General features: G+C 37.3%; 1 protein-coding gene across 2 annotated transcripts; it reads left to right on the top strand.

The window, feature by feature from the left end:
* The first annotated feature begins 4,136 nt into the window (after window positions 1–4,136).
* Window positions 4,137–10,370, top strand: acte1 (actin, epsilon 1). 2 transcript variants are annotated; one of them, XM_052119364.1, is made up of 9 exons: window positions 4,137–4,282; window positions 5,051–5,196; window positions 5,625–5,753; window positions 6,446–6,556; window positions 7,264–7,348; window positions 7,468–7,629; window positions 7,957–8,148; window positions 9,731–9,912; window positions 10,064–10,370. In XM_052119364.1, exons 2-9 carry the CDS (start codon window positions 5,068–5,070, stop codon window positions 10,205–10,207), a joined length of 1,134 nt encoding a protein of 377 aa, XP_051975324.1. In that variant the 5' UTR covers window positions 4,137–4,282; window positions 5,051–5,067; the 3' UTR covers window positions 10,208–10,370. The 2 variants fall into 2 exon arrangements, with proteins under 2 accessions (XP_051975324.1, XP_051975325.1); XM_052119365.1 differs by having other exon boundaries at window positions 4,145–4,282; window positions 5,054–5,196.
* Window positions 10,371–24,739: the final 14,369 nt, after the last annotated feature.

Here is a 24,739-nt window from a genome sequence, read left to right as displayed (position 1 = left end):
CAATATATCTGGTGTTAAACATTAACCACCATTAATAAATGCTGTAAAACTATTGTTCATTATTAGTTCATGTTAACTAGTTAAAGAGATAGTTCACCCAAAAATAAAAATTCTCTAATCATTTACTCACCCTCATGCCATCCCAGATGTATGACTTACTTTCTTCTGCTGAACACAAATGAAGATTTTTAGAATTATGTTTGTGTTCTGCAGAAGAAAGAGAGTCATACACATCTGGGAAGTCATGAGGGTAAGTAAATGATGAGAGAATTTGCATTTTTTGGTGAACTATCCATTTAAATAATATTAACAAATACAACCTTATAAATCATTACCAAGTTTATTGTTGAATTCTTGCCTTGCATATTATTGGGTCTTCTCATTTGTGAGTTATATCTGAAAATAGAAATGCTAATTATATCAAATACACTTTAATTGACTGCTGTACTCAAAACACTTCCATTCTGTGCAAATGAAAATTGCATTTATATAATCCTTTTTAATTGACATCAACATTTGACCTGTGATTGATTCATGTAGTTCTGCATATTTATGCTGTGGGCTTAGAATCCTTAGCTAAAGATTTTACATAATGAGCTAAAGATGAACTTATGCAAAAGAACCACCCCCTCCTGACTGGTTTCTCACACCGCACTGGGATCACAACATGGTCTTGCTGTGGTTTGACCTATTTACCAGTTTTCACTTCAGTAATCTAAATCCATGAAACCAATGTAGAGACAACCAAATAAAAGTAATATAGTTGGTTGTATCTTTTTTCATATATCCGTTTTTCTTGAAGGATGAAATAAAATGTATTCAAAATTCATGTGACTTTCTGGCCCTCCATAACAAGCACATTAAAATTCTCTCTGACATTGTTCTCCCACTTACTAAGAAGTTGCTAAACGGTGTGCAGAGTCATGGAGATTTATATACACTGTTACAATATTTAACACACAAAAACATTCAGAATACTGCAAACGAGCAACAACCAAATTTAGCAATTAGTAAATACTGTACATATACTCTATATGCTGTATACTGTCAACTATATAAAACAAAATGTTAAACAGAACACATTGTGCAAAATAAATGTTTAGAATGCTGCATTGTTGTCCAACATGATCACAAAATTTTGCTATTGAATTGACCCTGAGATTATGACAAGCGCCATCTCCCATCAGACATCTTTGCAGCAAATCAAATGTGTTTACGTTTTCCTGTATTGCTAGCACGTTGCTCAAGCAGCCTCAAAGAAATGGGTTTTGGTTCCGATGAGCGCGGAATAAAATTTTTAAAATATGCATTCCTGTTGACACTTTGTTTACAAAAAAATAAAAATGAAACTTGCTTTACAACAATTTTTTTGTACTACTCTGAGAACATGGTGTGGTGGGCTAAAGCACAGAACTGGTCAGCAGAAGGTTGCTGGTTTGACCCCACAGCCACCAACATTGTGCCCTTGAGTATATACGATATACTGCAGCAATGCTAAAAATAGCATGTTATTCTTATCATAGCATATCTTACCCCTGTATATATAAACTTTGACCCTTATGCTGCTCTCTCCCTTAATCTAGTCTCAGCCTCAGACGGCACACTCACGTACCGCCAATAGTATGTGCTCTAACCGTCTGATTCACCTTGCACTCAAAATTGGAAAAACACTTTCTCGAACCATTCAGTGCAAATCTCACTGGCTCATTTGATTGAACTTCCATGAGTAAAAGCACACAGGACTTTTCATCAGTCTGCCTAGAAACAGGGTTGTGTTCATAAGGTTCAACGTTGATACAATGAGTGCTTTTAAGGATGAAATAATCACCAGATTTGTCCAAGTTTGCCAGGTTAGTGACATCAAATCTTTTAACGATATTCAGGGTTTAGCTTGAGGCACATAGCAAAGTAAAGCATGATAAGGTCTGGCTACTTGAGACTACCCTTAGTCCAACTTATTGCAACTGGATATCTAGTACTTGCTGCTGGATTGCTTGACATTTTCCACTGTAAAAAAAGTTTTCTTCAACTGATAGAATTGCATGTGTTCCCAACTGATTGACACTTTACTTTAGAGCTGTCACATTGCCCTATCATACAGTCATCAAATCAGAGTTTCAACCTCCTAGCAACAGTGACACACACACACACACTGTTTTTACATAATTGTGGGGGCTCTCCATAGACTTCCATGCATTTTATGGATTTTATACAGATCTAAAAAAAATATTTCTATCCCCTAACCCTACCCCTAAACATAATCCTCACAGAAACCTTTTTGCATTTTACATAAAAAAAAAAAACAATTTCGCTTGTAGGTCTCACAATGATCTCCCTACAATGTAGGATGAACATGCACACACACACACACACACACACACACACACACACAAAGAAGCAAGTTCATGCCAGGGTCTCTCTAGTGAATAAAAACAAACATAGTTTTATGGGGTGTCCATATTCAAAGACTTGTGTTGCTACTGAATCACGTGACCAGACCTCTGCTGTTCTGTTGCCATTGCATTTGTCTTATTCTCATAGCTGAAATTCCTCCTTACTATACATAGATGCAGATCCTCCATTCTAAATGCCACACAATGTGTACTATGGAATAGAGTTCACCAAAAGTTGCTCTTCAAAGCTTAGTAGACTTAAAGGGACAGTTCACTCACAAATAAAAATGATGTCCTCATTTACTTATCCTCACATTGTTCCAAAAGTAACCAATTTACCTCCTCTTATTTGAACTTTGCATTTAAATGATCATCGGTCAATCAGTGTTTCCCAACCTTTTCTGTCGTAACTACTGTACCCATACAGCATCATCAGTAAGGCTGGAATACCCCTTCATCAACACAAAACAAGACTATATCATTTAACATTATTATTCATTTGGAATATTAGCAATGATAAAAATCAATTACATTTCAAATATATTTAAGATAGAATGTCCTTTTTTACATATGAAAGAAATAGTATCTTAGCTAATGCTCTTGTTTATACAGGAGGCCTTCTAACTTGATACATTACGAAATATAAATTATTTAATTTCACAAATTCCATTTTATCAATAATAAATATGATTTTTTTTGAAATTGTGTTAATCCTGGAACCTGCATACATACACCCGTTTGGGAATCACTGCTCTATGGAATGTAAAACAAACAAAAATCACACTTACAGTTGTGCAGTTACAATGGAAGTCAATGGGGAAACCGTTGTGCTGTGTTTACCCCATAGACCTCCATTATAGATGTCTTATTTTTTAAACGACTTCTGTCAGGGTATCGATTGAGCTTAACTTAGGTTTAACCTGGAATATTCCTTTAAGATCAGAGATATTTGTATCAGAGATAAGTTAAAATGTATGAGATCATGTGTGTGGGTGTCTCTTTACCATCTACAGTCAATGCTTGTGGATCTGTCAGTGTGTCAATATCAGAATGTAAGGCCAGGTGGCAGGCTGCCACTACTGTGCGTAACTGGGTGACCTCCAATTGGCACATGGCCAAACTTCAGGCCACTGGAGAGTCAAAAGAGTGAGATTTTGGATTATCTCAGTGTGGACACAAAAATGTGAACAGCCAACTGTAAACTTTAAGTTAACTTTTGAGTGTAGACACCAATACAAGCGAGCCAGTAATTTTGTTATTGCTATGACCTCTTATGAGACCACTCAGAAAACAGCATTACAAATGTTACAAAGTGTCCCACATTGTGAGTTTCCTTTAGGGCCTGGTTTTCTTTTAGGGAGACACACTGCTAACCATTCCTCATTTGGTAGACTTAGGTTACTGGTGTACCATTCACACCCATATGTGGTGGCAATGTGAATTTCCTTTGAAGGCCAGCTAGAAGTTCCTCACAAGCGATGGATACCAGACAACAGACGAATGGTCATTTGTCCATTATGACCAATGCACTGCATCTTATTTATAGCGGACAATGGGATGCCATTCTCTGCAAGTGATCCGGCCACCTCTCTTTCCAACAATAGTCTTCACTGTCCTCGAGAGCCATAAATTATCTTCTAATATTAAATGCATCTGCTCCATTGTGAGGCCTGTTCCAACACCCCATCTTCACATGGGACGGCCCACCTTGGTGTGATGCAGGGATGTAATGTCTCCTAAAAAGGCTTGAGGTTCTGAAGCCGTGGTGATACGTCTCCTGGTGGGACGAATATAAATATAGGAAGCAGGTGAAGTGATTGCTCACTCTCTACATTTCAACCGCTCTTGAGGGAGCAAGTTTTCCAGGCCTCTTGTGCAAGCTCTCCTGGGTGAGTCTAATACAATGGATCTATAATGGTTCAATTTGACTACTACGCACAATAGAGCCAAGCTTGGATGTAGTTTAGTATATTTTGCTTTACTAACAGAAAGTAGAGTAGAAACAGTAAACTAGGGCTGAACGAGGGGGAATGGGATCGGGACATGACCCCACGAATCTGGGGCCTTGTAAGCTAACAGCTCATTTTACAGCTGCATAGCTCATTTGATTAAATTTACAGTTAGTTTTTCCATTACTGGTGTAATTCAGGTTGGCATACAGGTTGGCATTGGTAGCTCTGATTATTAGGTGTACCTGGTCTTCGCATTAATAGTACATACAGTATACTCAAGTGTAATGTGACAATTTCAGAAAGAAAAGCTATGGTGTAGCTGCACTCTTAAGTATTTTACAGTCTGAAATACATCTAAAGCAATTTTTGTGTCAGACTCAAGACGAGGGATACTGTATCAAACAATAATAATGAGCAATATGTATTATTTATAGCACATTAGCACAAGTCTGCTTCATAGGGAGGGTAGGACAACATAACTGAACTTGTAAGAAAAGCTCTTATGAGCACAGATTAATCATTAAAGGTTTAGTTTGGGTTTTATGAGTGCTACATGAAATCAACAATCAAAGAAATAAGTATTTTAATGAGCATGAGAAATTGCTTCTGGTTTTTGATGGAAGTATCATGTTTTCGTTCTTTATGTGTACATGTGTGTTTGTATGCTATTTGTGTTTATAAAAAAAAAACACAAAAAAACAACAGCAGCTGTCTAAGCAAACATGTGTGATGAGGAAGAGACCACCGCTCTGGTGTGCGACAATGGCTCAGGTCTAGTGAAAGCCGGCTTTGCCGGTGATGACGCTCCCAGGGCTGTGTTTCCTTCCATTGTGGGCCGACCCCGTCATCAGGTGAGACAGCGACCTTTATTCACACCATCTGTGGCTTGTTCGTATATGGCTTATCCACTCACTGGCCACAGTAAAGCACTTCTTAAGTCAGTACTTAGGCTAGCACGTAACATTTGACCTGTGAAAACAACACTCTACAAGCAAGTACTTTGCTTTTGTTACAGCAGACATAAGCTTGATTTGAAAATATCTTTGGGCTGCAAATGCAACTTCAATCAATTATTTACTGGAAAGAGAAGATTATAAATCAGAAAAATCTACTTATAGGGATAGTTCTGCCCAAAATTGTAATTCTGTCATAATTTACTCACCCTCATGGAGATGTTAGACAGAGTGGCAATCTTAGTCACCTTTCACTTTCACTGTATGGTAACATTCACCTTCATTGTGATTGACCAGCTACTATGCTTCATTTTCTCTTTCAACAGGGTGTCATGGTCGGTATGGGTCAGAAAGACAGCTATGTAGGAGACGAGGCCCAGAGCAAGAGAGGCATCCTCACCCTAAAATACCCTATTGAGCATGGCATCATCACCAACTGGGATGATATGGAGAAGGTAGACCATTGAACCATATGCAATTTTAAGAGTAACAACAAACTTTAAAGGGATAGTTCTCCCAAAAATTACAATTCTCTCATCATTTACTCACCCTCATGCCATCCCAGATGTGAATGCAGAACACAAACAAAGACTTTTAAAACAATTTCTCAGCTCTGTTGGTCCTTACAATGCAACTGAATGGTGACCAGACCTTTGAAGCTCCAAAAATCACATAAAGGCTGCATAAAATAATCCATTAGACTCCAGTGGTTTTATACATACCTTCAAAGGAGATATGACAGGTGTGGGTGAGAAACAGATCAATATTTTAGTCCATTTTTTTTTTCATAAATCTCCACTGTCAAAGAATTTGAAAGTGAAAATGGAGATTTATAGTAAAAAAAGGCCTAAAATATTGTTCAGTTTCTCATCCACCCCTAGAGTCTAATGGGTTACTTTTATGTGGCCTTTATTTGATTTGTGAAGCTTCAAAATCTGGTCACCATTCAGTTGTATTGTATGGACCAACAGAGTTGAGAAAATCTTTGTTTGTGTTCTGTAGAAGAAAAATGTCATACACATCTGGCATGGCATGAAGGTTAGTAAATGATGAGAGCAGTTTAATTTTTGGGTGAACAAATCCTTTAACTTACAGTATATTGTATGTCTGTACCTATAATTGATGACTTGTGATACTGTGCACTCAGATCTGGCACCACACCTTCTACAATGAGCTCCGTGTGGCCCCAGAGGAACACCCCGTCCTCCTCACTGAAGCACCTCTTAACCCCAAGGCCAACAGGGAGAAGATGACCCAGGTAACCTCTTTTAAATTTCATTGCATTGATGCTAATTTACAGACTTCAGCTAACTTAAAGGTGCACTCAGTCATTTTTTGTATATATCTTCTTGGACTTTGACACTGACACCTAGTGGCCTTGTTGCAGCATCATTCAAATGCAATAGTTTACAGTTACCGATGACATTGTAGAAATTCATTGTTCACAGTCAGCCAGGATTCATTTAATTCCTGATTGAAAGTGTCCAATAACAGGGCAGTTACTGATATTAAGTGAGAAGTATTCAGCTGGTCATTTTATCCAAACAAGGATGCCCCCATGAGGGAACCATCCAAAGCAACTTTTAGAATGTTACTGTCATATATCATGAGTGGTCCTTTTTTCATACAAATGTTTCAAAAATACAATTAATTTCTTTAGAGGTAGAACTTTTTTATTGAGGAAAAATAGATGAGTGCACCTTTAAGACTTATAATCACCATTCATGGAAATGTTTAGCACATAAATACCATAAGCACATGTTAACCTGAGTCATTATTAACATTTATGTATTGGGAAGTCACTTTTACCCAAAGCAACTTTGCATTTGAGGAATACATTTATCATGACATTATGTGTGTGTTCCCTAATAATCAAACCCATACAGCTACAGGAGCTCATTTTATGCTTATATAAATATGAATGCACTACAAAATGTCTTTATTAAATATCTGATATTTCCACAGATCATGTTTGAGACCTTCAACGTACCTGCAATGTATGTGGCCATCCAGGCTGTGCTCTCCCTGTACGCCTCTGGCCGTACTACTGGTCTGTTGCCTACAGCAAACAATTAAATATAATACACAGAGTATTACAGTTGCTGTAAACTGTGAAATTTGTATGTGATTGATTATTTTAACATTTTATGCCATGTCCCACTCACGCAGGTATTGTGCTAGACGCTGGTGATGGTGTGACCCACAATGTGCCCGTTTATGAGGGTTACGCCCTTCCCCATGCCATCATGAGACTGGACTTGGCTGGCAGAGACTTGACTGACTACCTAATGAAGATCCTGACTGAGAGAGGCTACTCATTCGTCACCACTGGTAACCCAACTCACACCATTCATCAACTCATAGCAATTACACACAATACGGAAAGCACAGAAAGTTTGAATATAATAATTTAATTGACAATAGACTGCATATAAGGTTAATTAATGCGTATATCATACATCACTAAGCTGAACACCTTTAGATTAGAGAGTTGTAATGTTTACCATCGGACTGTAGTAATCTCTTAATTAGCTCAACAGCACCACCTATCAGTAATGATTAGTAATTGCGGATTCTTTTGTAATAAAGCGAATCATACCCAGCTGCTGTTCTTTCATAATTTACATGTATTAATACATTTCTAATTTGCTGATACAGCTGAGAGGGAGATTGTACGCGACATTAAGGAGAAGTTATGCTACGTGGCTCTTGACTTCGAGAATGAAATGGCCACCGCCGCTTCCTCTTCATCCCTGGAGAAGTCCTACGAGTTGCCCGACGGTCAGGTCATCACCATTGGTAACGAGAGGTTCCGCTGCCCCGAGACCCTCTTCCAGCCCTCTTTCATTGGTCAGTTTCTCATTTGTTGAGTTGAATGTGCACAATTAATGCATTGCTTCAGCTCTGTACTACTTTCTGACCTGTTTCTGTAGACTTTCTTCTGAAAGCCCTGCTAAAAAACAACTTAAACCAGACAAAACTAGATGAAGCTGGTCGTAGCTGGTTTAAGTTGGTCTCTCTGCCTTAGTAGCTAAAAAGTGCTCAAAATCCATGTAAAACCAGCCAACGACCACCTTGGCCATTCCAGATGTGTTTGACTTTCTTTCTTCTGCTAAACACAAACGAAGATTTTTAGACAACAACAGAATTATAATTATTTTTTTTAATGGGAATTTTATTTTAACCATTAGAATCTTAAAGGGGTCATGCCAATCCACTTAAAAAAAAAAAAAAAAAAAGTCCACACAATTTTTAGTAAAGTTTGCACCAAAACAGAATAATTTAGTAATATATGATAGTTATTCACCCTGTATCTGTCCCTCTATCTGAAACACTTGGTTTAGGCAACTGCGTCTCATTAAAACTTCAATATAAATGTCCACTGTTATGATTGGCTGTTAAGTCCGCTTTGGTGTATCATGGTAGGCCTGTCTTCCACTCTACTCTTCACCTTTCTGACTGAGCACCAGTGGGTGGTCAATGATGTAAATTTAGGCATTGATGTCTTGCTGTAGAGTCAGTTATGTACTGATGTATTCATCTGTGTGGCGTCACAAAGTAGGGAAAATACAAACAAGCCCATTTTGCTACTTGGTTTAAATAAATAATCTTTTTGTATTAAGGAGAAAGTTTTGAGTTCTGAAACTTAAAGTATGTTTTTATAGTATAATGACTTCTTACATGTAAAAAGATAAAGGCAATTTGTATTCCTCATATCATGACCCCTTTAATTGGTCATTCCAATAGGAATCCTGTTCACATTCCTATAGGATTTTGTTTTATTAGGGGTTCTTTTCAATGATAGATAAGCTTTGAATATTCCTACATAATGTCATATCTTTTTTAACTAATTATTCATTACGTTTCTAGCAATTCCAGAGAACCACTGAGCCCACACTCAAAATACACTTTCCCTTTTGAGCCATTGCCAAGCTTTGGGTCCCATTGATGAAAAATTCATGTTATTAATAATTCTCAATCATTTGCACATCAGTCTATGTGCGGCAACACAATTACCCCATCTTTCATGGGCATTGCAAAGTGGTCAAGTTTCCTACAGAGAAAAATTCAAACGACTGAGAAACATTTTTCAGAGATACCCCCAACATAGGACTGCACTCTTTGGAAAGGTGACATGTGACTGATCACCTTTTGTCAGGAACTAATTAGGAGTGTTTCAGCAAATGGCCACAGGACTGATGGTCTATTTATAGTTGTAGATAGTTTTTAGTCTTGGAATTGTCCATCAATCACTTCCTTATCTAAGAGAACAGATAAAACACAGTCTTAACAGCATTTTTATTCCCTTAATGAAATCGTTTTAATTATGTAATCAGTGCTTTGGAGAAATTAGCATTGTGTTGCAGATATATTGTATTAAAATGACAGTATGATGCAAGCATTATCCCATTCATCATTCTGTTCATTGTAGGTATGGAGTCTGCAGGTATCCATGAGACCACTTACAACGGCATCATGAAGTGTGACATTGACATTCGTAAGGACTTGTATGCCAACAACGTACTGTCTGGTGGTACCACTATGTACCCTGGTATTGGTGACAGGATGCAAAAAGAGATCACAGCTTTGGCCCCCAGCACAATGAAGATCAAGGTACAGTTATTTTGGATTTTAGAACATTTGTACTCTTTGCATAGGTTTTGGATGAGCTATCCCTTTAAGTCTAATTCACAAACCTCAATAGTAGTTTAGGCAAAAATAGCTCCTTCAAGGTAACTTGAATACATTTCTTTGTGCTCTGCAGATGATTGCCCCTCCTGAGCGTAAATACTCTGTCTGGATTGGTGGCTCCATCCTTGCCTCCCTCTCCACCTTCCAGCAGATGTGGATCAGCAAAGATGAGTACGAGGAGGCCGGACCCTCCATTGTCCACAGGAAGTGCTTTTAATCCCTCCTCCTCTCATTCAAATCTGTCCTGGACTCTGCTCTTCGTCTTTGCACCATGTCTTTTGTTTGTACTGCAGATGTCTTGTTTCATGTTTGTTTCAAGTTCCTCTGTACAAAGAGTCACGTTACACCCAGAATAAATTGTTAAATAAATACATTTTCATTTTTTTCAACAAATTTCACTTTGAATATGTAAGCATGTTTCAAAAACATCTTTCAAATAAGAACATTTACTATAGAAGCAAAATAGTGTAGAATGTCAAAGAATTTATCTTAAATTAAATGGGTTGTTGAAGCTGAATCATTTTAAAACAAGATAATTTTACTTAAAGGAATGTTCCGGGTACAATTCATGTTAAGCTCAATCGACAGAAAAAAAAGGAAAAGAAAATATCTGGGTTCCAGTGAGGCACTTACAATGGAAGTGAATGGGGCCAATCCATAAACATTAAAATTCTCACTATTTCAAAGGTATAGCCACAATATAAATGTTAACATGATTTTGTTGTGATAAAATCGCTTACTGACCTTTTCTATGTAAAGTTATATTCAATTTTACATCTTCGTTGATATGAAACCCTCATAGGTTGGTAACCTACAGTTGTAACAGGAGAATTCATGTAAGTGCTTTTATTAAATTATAAGCTTCACATTTCTGCCTTTAAACCCTCCAAAAATTGTCCCTATTCAGACAGACGAATCTATTTGTGATAATCAATGTCTTGCCGCAAATGCCTTAAAGTCTTACTATCTTAATATTTTGTTTCTCATGTGAAATTATCTTGTTTTTAAGTATGTTCACAGTAGATACTTTTATTGGACAACAAGGTAATACTGATCAAGAAAGTTTTTGTTTTTGCAATGCTCACATAGAAATACTTTTCTTTAGGCAGAAACACACCTTTCAGGTTTATAAATTATTCTTCACAAATGCCACAGGATGGCAGACTGCTGCTGTGACATGAAAAAACACCCTTGAAATCATTCTAACTTAATGTAGAATTAATGTAAAATTACTTGCTTCAGAGCTGCTTCCATTGCTTAATATACCTTATAATGTAATTTGATCGCCCATGGGTCTCTGAACCAAAATGGCTGTTTTGTCTAGTGATAGCATAGACTTGATCCTCCCCTCTGAGGGTTTTCGTTGTGATCATCAATAGCCCTAAATATATGATGACGATAAGAAAACAGGTCAGTTAAATGTAGGCCAGAGGCACAGCTGATACTCTCTGGCAGAGCAACAGAATAGTACACTGTGTCTTACAGCTGAAACCCACCAATCTAGAGCAAAATATCTGAGGGAAAGAATACTATTGCAGTTGCTGCTATAATTGATTCATAGATTTTAAAAAGGGAACTTTTCTTTTTAGAATTTTGGAAATACAATCCTTTATTCTATCAAGAACTATTCTGTTGCATATTATTCATTAATTTTTAAACTGCTTTTAGAAAGAGATTTTCCTAAATGAACTCAAAGTAGAATCTACTTAAGTGTTTGAAACACTGCCTGCTTAAGAGGATTTAACATTGATTTATGGAATGGCACACTTTTCAACTGATCCTTCAGGAATGTTTGCTGGAGGTTTTAAAATACATTTGTTTCCATCAACGGTTTCCAAGCATTTGTCACCATCTATACAGTATGTGCTGGATAGTGCTTCACTCACCTTGGGTTCCAATTATACCAGAGACCCAATTTTTGTGAATCTTGGACGATGTGGGTTGTAAAGGGTATACAGTAGGAGAGGGTTAAAGAAGCCAGACTTATTACTGCAGACTGCTGCCCCAATTCTGACTGACAGAGAAATCAAAGACAAATGAAGGTGGAGACATCTGAGAGGTTACAGTGATTAATGCATCTAGACAACAAAAGAGAGAGAGATAAATAGAGAGATAGAGAGAGAGAAGTTCGATGGATACAGAGAGAGAGGGAATGAAAGAGAAAAGCCGGTAGGCTCAGATCCTTATTGAAACCTATTCATGCTTATTAAAATCCTATTTCACTGCTCCTTTCTTTCGCATACAATGTAGCAGGTTCATGATTAGTGCAGAACAATGCAATCTTCTACAGTTTGGCTCAGGTTCGGACATGGTGCTCAGTAGCTCACTGCATAACCGTAACTATAGATTGAAACTTTGGATAAAACATTGATTAACTGTGAGTACTTAATTAATTCTATCTATCTATCTATCTATCTATCTATCTATCTATCTATCTATCTATCTATCTATCTATCTATCTATCTGTCTGTCTGTCTGTCTGTCTGTCTGTCTGTCTGTCTGTCTGTCTATCTATCTATACTGGCAAGTTTATCAGACTAAGAATTAAAGGAATTATGCAAAATAAGTGTGTAAACATAAGATTTTAATGCACTTAGGAATTGTTGCAGTTTCAAAAACATCATGTAATACTTTCATCTATCTATTTTTATAGATGCACTCTGTAACTTTTGACTTTGCTTCATCTTGGACTTACACTGACACCTAGTGGCTTGGATGCAGCATCCTTAAAAATCAATAGTTTTCAGTTTCAGATGCCATTGTAAAATTTAGTATTCATAGTCAGCCATGATTACTTTAATCAGTGAGTGAAGTGTCAAATAACAGGACGGTTACACAGATTAAGCAATTATTATTTGGCTGGTCATGTGATGCTAACATGGCAGCCCCCATGTGCAACCCTTTCCATGTAGAATAAAACAGCTTTTATAAGGTTACTGATATGACTGGAGTCTTCATTTTAATATGAGTGGTCATGAAATCCTACATATAATTCAAAATTACAATTACAATTCATGTCTTTAGGTGAAACTTTTGTAATGAGGGAAAAATTAGCTACATGTAACAAGTATGTTCATTCACACGCTGAAACGTGCTAAAATAACATTAAATCAAAATTTTGTAATTAACGTATCATTAAAGTGTTTTTACCCTCATATATGTTGCAAAACACTCAATTCCAACGTTTTTGTCCCAGATGCAAGTATGTTAAGGAGACTGTGGCTCCGCCTGCAGAAGTAAACCCCTCTAGTACTGGATGCACTGCTGATCAAGAGAGCCCCTGATTCCAGCGCAAATATTTCCCGCCTCCCCTTGGCGTGTGCTGCGCGCGCGGGTCGATGTTGCGCATTTAACACTTTCCACATATGCGGAATACTCCGTGTATCCCCCCAAGAAGTGCTAAAGGGTCACTCCCATCTCTGTTTGGACTACTCGACAAACCAGAGCGATTCTGCGGAGATTTGGATTCCTTTGGACAAAGGATAAAAAGCCAGAGAAGGGGGGAAAGTGTGCTGGATGCTGTAAGGTACGCATCATTGTTATCTCTCCATATTCACCCATTTTTGTGCCCATTACCAGCTGTAATGCTCCAGGTAGGTGTATTGACTTTAGGTGTGTTGAAAGCTAAGGATAGGGAACTCCGAAGTTTGTAGCTACTGTTTGACAGAGCCAACACCTGAAGCGCTGTGATGCTGGAGATGCGAGGCAGGTGACGGACAAGCTCCTGGCAACTTGCGGAGTTCTTCTATATCTCAGTAGCATAATGACGTTTTAGGCATTATGTACTGCTTATATAGATATGGACATTCATATAGGAGTTTGTACAGTAAAACTGTTGTACATTATTCTGAATAATGAATATGCTTTTTACTGTGAGATTACGGTTTGGTTTAATAATGGTAATCTTTCTGGATGCACTAATAACGTTTAAAGTTTAGTCCACCATTGAATACCTCAGTTTATGCAAATTACTTTGTAGTTAAGTTACATTGAATTGAATCATGACAACGTCACATTGCTCTCATTTTATGGTCAGTTTAGACCGAACGCATTCTCGCGCAAGGAATATAACAGATAGGTTTCTCGAGGCACGTTTATTTGACCAACAACATTTTATATTGAGGGTATCTCCAGTTTAAAGCAGTATTCAAACACTGGAGAGCACAAATCCTCAGCCCATTTAATACCATTTAATAATTTCAGAATAACATTTATAATATCAAATACACTTCAGGATGAGATTATAAAAAATTTCAGGAAGACTAGTTTATAGGTGCTGTTTGTAGTGCAAAATGGAAACTGAGTGCCCTCCAGGATTTTTGCAGCGTTTGTTTTAGCTCAATACTCTATTGAGCCAGAGAGACCCTTAAAATAAACCCCCCAAAAAGTTGTTTGTAAAATGCAAAGCTTAAATGACTGCTTGTATCCCATGGGACCTTGAAATCCTCCAGGAAATTTGACAATAATTTATGTGCCTCTTAAAGTGTTTTTAGGTCAGCATTATTCATGCACGCCAAATTATGTGCACATTCAGGTTTTCTCCCATCTACTTGCTTAGGTACTGCTGGTCTCTTGGGCTTTCCAACCTGCGACTCCATAGCAACGGTAAAGACTGATTCTAGTTCTTCTTGGGGCCGCTGCAGCCACAATCCTTTGTATCTCTTTAGATAAGTATCTCGAGACTTAAGAAGACATCCTGACCTAAACCAACCAGTGTTCAGTGCCTTTATCAGTGTGTTTTTGAAAAAGCTTTATTCCGGTTTCAATGTGTTTTGCTTCAGGTCTTTTTGCTTATTTCTTCTGTTATCTTCAAAAACTATATAAAAAGGCTAAGTTTGGGGCTACAATCAGGGGATTCATATAACAATAACTGAGCCAATAACTGAGAAGACAGCCAGGAAATTTACTGGAGCACCTCGGCTTTCAACTTGACGTACATTGACAGTTCAGTTCAGCAAATTCTTTCTTTGCAGCGAGCTCGGCACTGTAGCTTTCTCAGCCTAATGTACTTAAAGCAACATGTCATAACCACAACACAGTAATCTGAAGTAGTGATTTTGCTCTCAAGAGTCCAAATAGACACATCAGAGCTCTCTTTTTATTGGAAAACCATTCAGTGAGGCTTCTGACATTTAGAACACAATGCATTTGATTGCTGCTGTGATTGTGCATAAATATATCAGCCAAATTGCCACCAGAAAACGGTAATTAACAGAGACAATATCAGCATCGTGAGGCATCTTCAGCGTGCTGGTCAAAGATTCTGCTTGTAAGCCGCAGCTGCGAGGATGTGGATCTATCCATTACGAGGATGGGGTTGGAAGCTCAGTGTTATTCTGTGTACCACAAAGATAAGAAGCGGAGAGGAGGATTTAAGGCACTGAATATGTTGCCACACACTGTCCATTTCTAGCTTTTAAGTGATTTATGCACACAAGCAGACCCATGGTGGTACTCTTAGGAACCAAGGAATCCAGAGCTGTGCCTGTCTGATTTATAATAGCCATTTGTCAAATTAGTGTAAATGCGTGCATTTATTTCATTAGGATGTAATGACTTCATTATTATATTATGTGCTCTGTTATTATGTACTTGACAATAGAGTGACACAATCATTACATGGAGCCTGTAAATTGATTTCTTTTCCCCAGAGAGGGAATGGTTGAATGGATAGATGAATACAAAGATGAAAACTATTGGAGAAACAATATACTACCGTTGTTTGTAATATGGTTTATGGCAGCGTTAACCCATTGGGTGCAATAATTATTCCTGTATTGACTTGCAGGTTCTGCAATGAACTTAGATTGAATGCAGCCATGGGAGGGGTAAGATGACATGTTTTGATAGAACTGGGCCTTAGTTCTCTTTTATTTTTCATCAGTTTCACCTCTCTTGTTTTTAACACCACCAGCAAGAATTGCTTTGCTGTAATCCAACCAGTCTTGCACCATCGTATACCTGAGCCCCAGCCTTGCTCTATTTTACAGCTGTGTGGTGTTGCTGTGAAGTCACCAGGGGTAAGGCAAGTGGACGCAGATCCAGGCCAACCCACCCTTCTCCTCGCTCTCTTTCTCTCTTTTCGCCTCTGTGTGCCACTCTTCCTCCCTTCCTCCGTGTCTCCTACTCTGTCTCACTCTATTTTGGACTGTCTGTCTGATGTGTTTCTGAGACCCACAGCTCTGTTTCCATGGCTGTTGTTTACTTGGTGGCCCAGATGAAACCCCTGCTTGAGTTGACAGAGGTTTTGATTGTAATTAGTGGTGCAATTAGTGGTTTTTGTCTTGTTTTCCAGAAAAACATTATTAAAAGGAAATTTTGTTTTAGGAAGCACAATTTTCATTCTTATCTCATTGTGAATTCAGTGACCATATGTCAAATTTCTTCAGCCGAAATCGGTCTGTGCTTACTGAAAATTCGAACCACTATCCCCAGTGGCTGAAGCTAGAAGTATTGTTGAACGTTTGACTGCGAGTTCCTGTTTTCAGGTGAAATGTCCACAGACTGGTGCAGAAAGCGATTTGCAAAGCGAGTTGTTTTTAGTTGTAAATGATGTAATACAGTGAACAGTAATGCATGTTTTATTAACCATATGCACTGAGCCAAACCCCAACCTTAAACCTAACTATCAGTGGAGTAAAAATGTAATCTGAGAGGGGAAATGCAACCTCTGAATCATGCTCATAATTCATTATCTGAATGCGACAACTTCTTGGTTCCCTCGGGACTAGAACCTATGTTTTGGATGATGCACGCACAATGCACTATTAGTCGTGCCACAGAAAAATGGAAACACATACAAATTGATGCCAAGTAGTGCTGTTGATTTAATGTGTTAACTCAGCGTGATTAATTAAATAAAAAATAATGCGTAAAAAAATTAACGCAATTAATCATGTCTCCTGACCAAAATAAGGAATTTTACTACCATCGGAGGAATTTAAGTTTGAAGTACCATATGTTTTCTCCAGGGGGCAGTAAGTGAAACTTCAGCTGCATAGGCAGCACGCAGCTGTGTGGAGAACAACAAACCACAATCACCAACAGCTGACAGCACAAGATAAGAACATGTTCTTGTTTTCACACAGCTTTATGGAACATAAATTGTTAACTATCATGAAAATTCAGAAAGACACATTTGCAAACGCATTTCATGTGGAGTTTAAAGTGGCGCTGTACATTGGTGTTGATGCCCCTGATGTGAATCATGAACATTGGCTTTACGATTGCTGTAACAAAGCAGATTAACATTGTGGCGGATGAGCAATTTAATGCCCACTGCAATGAATATGCATCTTAAAGGGGGAATAGTTCTTTTAAATAGTCAACCTCCCACTTAGACTTTGTGAAACATTTAATGTTACTTGAATTGGTTCTTTTCTATTTTTATACTGTGGAAGGCTTTGTTTGTAAAATGTTAATAAATCATTATTGTTACACATTGTTTTGTTTCCTTTCCTAAGAAGGAAATAAGTGAATTTTGACAAGAAAATAAATATGTATATAATAAAATTTCAGCCATTTCAAAATCTGTGATTAACTATGAAAAATGATGCGATTAATCACAATTAAACATTTGAATCGCATGACAGCACTAATAACTATATATAATACTTAATTATTTTTGAATTGTTATAGGGGATTTCTCAGCTAATATTTATATATGTGATTAATTAGATTAATTAATTGGCATGCCATGTAATTAATTCAATTTAAATTGTTAATTAATTGACAGCCCTAAAGCAAAGATGTCTGATGGGAGATGGCACTTTAACTCGACAGAATTGGGTTGATGTCAGGGTACTGGAACATTCGGTAGAAATCATGTGGATTGCGTGTGTTGATCGGAATATAAGATTTTTGCTAGTTGGAGAATAAAACGGGAAAAGAAAAAAAAAATGCTTATTGGAGTGATATAATGTATATAGGGACCAGAATGCCACAGACACATGGGGGTGAACTTTTTTTTATACATTTTGGCCAGTAAACAAGCAAAAACTCTACCAACCACCCAGAACGCCTTAGCAACCGCATAACAATGATATTGGCAAGTTTCATATTTTCTTCAGAAATTGTTGAGATCTAGTTACAGCTCTTTTTCTGTTTTTGTTTTATTAGGATGGGATTTGGATCATTCAATTTGCTATATTGCGAAATATGAAGCCAAAAGCTTTTGATGTAACATCCACAGCAATTTCTTTTAATGAGAAATAAGTCGGTTATGAAATATGAATGGTTTGGCATTGGTTTAATGAAGGGTACAGTGTGAGATGTATTCTGTTAATAAGAATGTTCAGCTCTTGGATAGCTGTCAGTTTCTGGTACCGTCCATGGTATGAAACAGCAAGTTTGACTGCCCTAGGGCAGGCTTTTGGAAGAGAGTAACCTAGTCTTCACTGCTACCGCTGGTATAAAATGGTTTTCTGACTATGTAGAACTGAACCTTCATACTTTTTTAAGAGATGTTCCTCGACATTTCGCAGCAAGTTTTGTTTTTTCTTCTTTGTGAGATGTTTTGGTGGGTTTGATTCCCTGTTGAATTGTTCTTGTGTTTTAGTTTCCTTTGATGGATGCAGACTCTGTGTAGGAAATTAAGTTAAGAGGTGTATAACACGTTTTGAAGACAAAAGAACCCACTTACATTATGACAGTTTGTAGCAGATCTGCCATTTTTAAAAAGTGTAATGCATTTTTACACTTCCATTAAAGATAACAATATAAACGTGTTTAGTAGTTGTCATGGCAACGGTGATCGGAATGAATATTGTGGCATTACTTTTAATGAATAATTGCCATAATTATAAGTCCCTGGGGTGTGTGTTTATTGAAGTTAACAATGAACTGGCAAAACTTTAACTGATTAAATAAATTATGCTTCTAGGTCAGGGTGTGCTGGGTTTTTTCCCCTCATTCTTGAGAATTGCTGCCATATTTGGGGATCTTACATAACTAAGTAGAATAAATAATTACCCAAAATAGTAAACTTTCCAGAGCATAATTTCATGATAGTGAAAAGGGCAAATGTTAATCTTAAACAAGTGTCTCTGAATCAATAATAATAAAACAAACCAATACAATTTTATACACACTTTTTTCATTTCATATATAATTCTGTAAAATATATGCATCTAATGTCATATCAAATCTAATGTATGAAGAATGAAATCTAATTATAAAACAAATCTCAGCTCAGACTCTTACTGTTTACTGGATAAGCTGCATTTGAAGCTACTATATGCAAATGTTCCCTTAAATATAAATTTTTACATTATCAAACCCATAAAAAATCCTTTTGTTGCTGAACCAAATACCATTTTTGAATTGAATAAAACCAGTTAATGTAGATATTTCCACATGAAAAACATTTTGTAGCTTATCTCACCAAATTTATTATTTTTTTAGATAAAGGCTCACAGGTGACCCCACATTCTATATTAATGCATTGCTTAGTTGCTTGGTAACCATAAACAGCCTACAGTAAGGCTCATGAACTGTGTTACTATAACTATTTATTGAATATTGATGTCTTTTATCATTAGAGTTTTAAACACCCCTTGTTGATTTAGAAAACTCTTTTTTTATCCCAGTCAAATTTTATTGCATTGTGAATTTTACATTAGAATTCTACTAGTTAATTGATGTCACATGTGACAGCGCTGCACATTCGAGTATTTTTATAATTATTATGCTGCACATTATTGCATGCTTATCTTTACTTAATACATCATTGTTAATTATATCTGCATATAACCTTTGCAAGGTTATGTTATGCAATAATGTTGCCTTGAACTAGTTACAAGCAAATAATGTCTAATTAATTCCACAAGATGAAAGAATACACTGTGTAATTTATCTAAATAGTCGCAGCTTGACAATATTTTAACTTCATAGGGAGCCATATATTGTCAGTGCGCAATGACATGGCTGCGAAAGGCCTTCAGTAAGTGTCCATGTGTTTATCTGCCAACACTCAAGTTAGGTGTTAAATCTACTGGCAGCTTCTTAGCACTAAAGTGTATGTGGGTGCAATTTCCTCTCTACACTGCAAGGTTTTAATTGGTGGTACCCTTCAGGCCAGAGTCGACAAAATGTTTCTTGCATCTTGAATCTCTGCCTCTGTGGCAGGTGATTATAAAGGTCGGTGAGAAAACCTACACTGACAGTCCTGATGAATGACGGGGCCATTTGACTGAGCCATGGGGAGAGAGACACCAGCACGGCTGGTTTTCGCAAACACTTTATTGCATGTGACATTTAGCTTGTGAAACCCTGGGTTCATGTTTTGCTTTGGGTAAATTTAGATAGCCTCCTTATGTTAATGATCAGACTTAAAGGAATTCTGGAAATTCTGACATTATTCGGCCATTATTTACGCACCCTCATGTTGCTCTTAGTAAGCCACTTTTAGTTTGATTCCTAAAACCAATGGCGTGTGTTTGGGTGGGACTATCTGTTTGTCCAACCAATAGTGATTGGGGGTTCATTAATGTGTTCATTAATTAAAAAATTCCATTTAGTGATGCTACTTGTGCAGAAAGTATACATTTTAGCTTAACCCATAAATGCATTAGTGTTTTGTGAAACTTTATATTTTATTGAAAAATCATAAAATATATGAGTTCAGAAAACAAGTGTAAAAGTTAAATTGACCAAAACTAAAGTTGACCAAAAAGAGAGACATATTTTAATAATTTAGAAATATTTTGATTATTTTTCATGTCATTCATACGTTTTTAAAGCCTTAAAAGTAAATCATAGTTTATCCCTATTTTATTATTTGATTTATGTATTTGAAGTTAAATATGTAAAAATGACTTCTTAAGGTGTATGGAGCACACATGCAGAAAAAAAAGCACACTTTAAAAAAATATGACAATTATATGACAATTACTCATGAAAGCTCTTAACGATACAATTATTCATCACATCCCTAATACAGTCAATTAATTGTTTGACAATTAATCATCAGCCAAATTTCATAATCGTGACAGCCCTAGTTGCATATATCATAGAGATGATTCATTACTTCCACACTGAAATTGTATTAGACACAACCGGCTGTCAAACACATATTAGCTGCTTTTCCACTGTCGGTCCAGTGTGAGCCAGGGCTATAAACTAGCCAGCCGGGGCCAAATATAATTACAACGGTCTATAATTATATGTTATACGCATAGATTTGCAGAAAGCGCATGCTGCGTGGTTATCAGAGCAGTGTGGTAAGGTGATCGCAAATCTGCGAGGAGGCAAGACTCTGCAGAATGAAGTTGTTTATTTTCTAATAGCAATTTTTTTATTGATTCCAATCATAAAAAATACAAACACAACATAAAATACAGAATCAATTATTCACATTAAACCCCTACCCCCGAACACCCCGCCCATCTCCCCGCACCACTCCCTAAACGAGGGTGCCCCAGCCGACTTCCATCCCCTGAGGATGACTCTTCTGCCAGTTGTGACTCCGGCTAGGACCAAACTTTAAATATCTATCCCCAATGTTAATAACCTACCATCAGCCAGGATACAGAGACTGGGACAAAATTAAAATTGAGTTTCCAATACCTCACACATACAGTTGTGGGACCATGTTGATGGACTCTCCTCTTCAGTTCACCCCACTGGTTTTCAATGGGGTTCAGGGAACTGGGATGGCCATGGCAAAACCTTGATTTTGTGGTCAGTGAACCATTTTTGTGTTGATTTTGATGTTTGTTTTGGATCATTGTCCAACTGGAAGATCCAACCATGGCCCATTGTAAGCTTTCTGGCAGAGGCAGCCAGGTTTAGATTTTCTATCTGTTGGTATTTGATAGAGTCTGTGATGCCATGTATCCAAACAAGATGCCCAGGACCTCTAGCAGAAAAACAGCCGCACAACATTAAAGATCCAGCACCACATTTAACCGTGGGCATTGGGTACTTCATCATCTCTGTGTGCTCCAAACCCATCTCTGGTGTTTGCTGCCAAAAAGCTTTTTTTTGTTTCATCTGACCATAGAACCCGGTCGCATTTGAAGTTCCAGTAGTGTCTGGCAAACTGAAGATGCTTGAGTTTGTTGTTGGATGAGAGCAGAGGCTTTTTTTCTTGAAACCCTCCCAAACAACTTGTGGTGATGTACAGCTGTAAATATCTAAAAAACTGAGATCTAGGAATATTAAAATGTTGAACCATATTTTCATAAAATCTCAACACTCTGACTGAGAAAGGGGACTTGTTAATATTTAATTATTAATTTAAATAAATTAGAATTTACACACTCTGAACAGAATTTTTACAGAATTAAATTAAACACTCTGGACACTTTTGTCCAAACCACATTTAAATGTGAGATAACAGGGTGCGACTTAACTTCTCTGGTTAGTTTGATAGAAAGGCTTTGCAATGGTGAAATAAGGGCAAGAACCTCATGTTCAATACAAAACCAGGGAGGGGCTCTCTCAGGTGGAAACGACCAATGAGCCAAATGTCTGAGACCAAATGCACAATAATAAAACAAAATCTTGGGTAGGCCTAGCCCACCTTTGTCAGTCGGCCTGTGTAACTTGTTGAAATATAATCTGGGATGTTTACCATTCCAAAAAAGGTCCAAATAAAGGAAACACCTCCTGCCATCACCCCAGGAAAATCCTCCTCATTTCTTTTCACAGCTGGAGTGGCTGTGGCGCAGGTCGTCAAGTGGGTTGTCCACTAATAGCAAGGTTGGTGGTTCAATTCCAGGGACACAAGACTCCACATGCCAAAGTGTCCTTGGGCAAGACACTGACCCAAGTTGCTCTCAATGGCAGGCCTTGCATGGCAGCTCTGCTGTCATTGGCGTGTGAATGGGTGAATGAGACACAGTGTAAAGCGCTTTGAATAACACTAGGATTAAAAAGGTGCTATATAAGTGCAGACCATTTACCAATAATGGGGAAAGAGGGCAACCCTGCCAGATGCCCCTATCCAGAGTGAAATAATCTGAAATTAATCAATCACCGCTACCGGGTGTCTGTTAATCTATTCAATAAAAGTATTTCCGAACCAAAATATTTCCAAAACTTAAAAAGATAATCCCATTCTACCATATCAAACGCCTTTTCAGCGTCAAGTCAGATGGCAGCGACTGGAGTCTGTTCATCTGCCACTGACCACATAATATTGTTGAAATGCCTAATGTTATCAGAAGAGCTACGACACAGAATAAACACCACTTGATCTATATGTATGAGATGTCATAATTTTACGTAAATAATTTTTTACCAAATTTTTAGTCTAGCTGGATCAGGGAAATTGGAGGGTAACTCTTACACTCGTTGGATCTTTGTTCTGTTCTTTAAGACTCAAACGTTCCATTCTTTAATGACTCTGTATAAACTTCTAACAAAAGTGGAGCCAATTCTGTAGCATAAGATCCCAAAAATTCAGCGGCAAAGTCATCTGGCCCCGAGCCTTGCCTATAATCATGCCTCTTGCGGAGCCGAACTCGGCTCGCATCTGGTTGCACAAAAGCCGTATGCAGCCGCAGGAAAATGTATAGATTATGTGTATCTTATGTGTAGATTATGTGTTATGAGTAGCTCAATATGTGTTTGACAGTCAGTTGCATCTCATGAATCTCACTTTCAGCATGAAAGTAATGAATTCTGTTATAAATTTGTCCTGATTTGTTGCATTATCACTTTTATATTTGAAAAATAAAACGTAAAATTATATAAAAAGATATTTGATGTGATTATTTTCTAATTGTCTTAAAAATATTTCACCATCTGGACATTTTGTAGATCCATTTTTGATAGATATACGTGCCAGGTCTCTAAAGACCCGAATATTTTAGAGTGTTTGGTGTGATTCCCATGCATTTAAGGTTTAAAGGGTTAAAATATAGGCAGAGGCTATTTTCAATAAAGGCCTACCATTACACCAATCCTTACCCCTAAAACCTAGCCCTAACCAAATCAACAATGGTTTTACTACAGTAACTATAGTATCACCATGGTATTTTGTATTAAAATCTGAGGCACTGTTTGTCTTCTATTTCTGTGTTTTCACAAGACTATTTGAGTGCAAATAGCCACACAGTGTGGCACTTGGTATTTTCACATAGTACAAATAGTCACTGCATAAAATATAATGGATGAACATTACTTCAACTCATTATGTAACTGTTGTAACAAATGGATTGTTGGTTCATACTAGCCTATTCTTGCCTAGAACTCCCCTCATCGTTATAGAGGTGGATTTTATTCAATAGCACAGTTATTAGAGACACCTACACGAGGTAGTTAGGCATTATTAAGCCGCGCTCACATGGAAAGGTCAGTTTTATTATTTGACAACCTTTCACAGAGTAAAATGCACAGGGAATACAATGAGTGCTATTAATCTTCAGTTGTCTTGCCTCATCTCATTTGTGCATACCTTAGTGATGATTTAGGCTATAGAAGAGTGCCACTAGTCAGATATCTAACCTTAATTATTTGCTTTAGTAATTGTCTCTGCCTCAATCTCCCTCCATGGCTCTATATCTTTTTCTCTGTGTTTCTCTGTCACTGTCTGATATTGCTTGCTGTCTTTCCCCCAAACACCCAGGCATTTTGTTTGCCTTTCAAAAATCCTGTTGTGATTGCTGACGCCTGTGTACACCTCTGAAATATGGCTTGTGCTAATCTAAGGCAACAGCTCCATCTGTCTCTGTAGAAAACCTTTTTGTCCAATTCAATAAATAATGGACAATCAAATAAATATATTTGAAAGTTAAAGCTGAAG

This window comes from Xyrauchen texanus, chromosome 46 (assembly GCF_025860055.1).
Source record: "Xyrauchen texanus isolate HMW12.3.18 chromosome 46, RBS_HiC_50CHRs, whole genome shotgun sequence".
NCBI classification, from domain to species: domain Eukaryota; kingdom Metazoa; phylum Chordata; class Actinopteri; order Cypriniformes; family Catostomidae; genus Xyrauchen; species Xyrauchen texanus.
Note: the sequence above shows the minus strand (reverse complement) of the source record. Positions and strands in the feature narration are given on the sequence as shown.

What these genes read in the sequence shown, in the direction of transcription:
- acte1 (XM_052119364.1), top strand. Translation starts at nt 5,068, where the DNA reads ATGTGTGATGAGGAAGAGACCACCGCTCTGGTGTGCGACAATGGCTCA. An exon ending in CGCCTCTGGCCGTACTACTG is followed by an intron (nt 7,349 to 7,467) that starts GTCTGTTGCCTA and finishes CCACTCACGCAG; the next exon opens with GTATTGTGCTAGACGCTGGT. An exon ending in CTACTCATTCGTCACCACTG is followed by an intron (nt 7,630 to 7,956) that starts GTAACCCAACTC and finishes TTGCTGATACAG; the next exon opens with CTGAGAGGGAGATTGTACGC.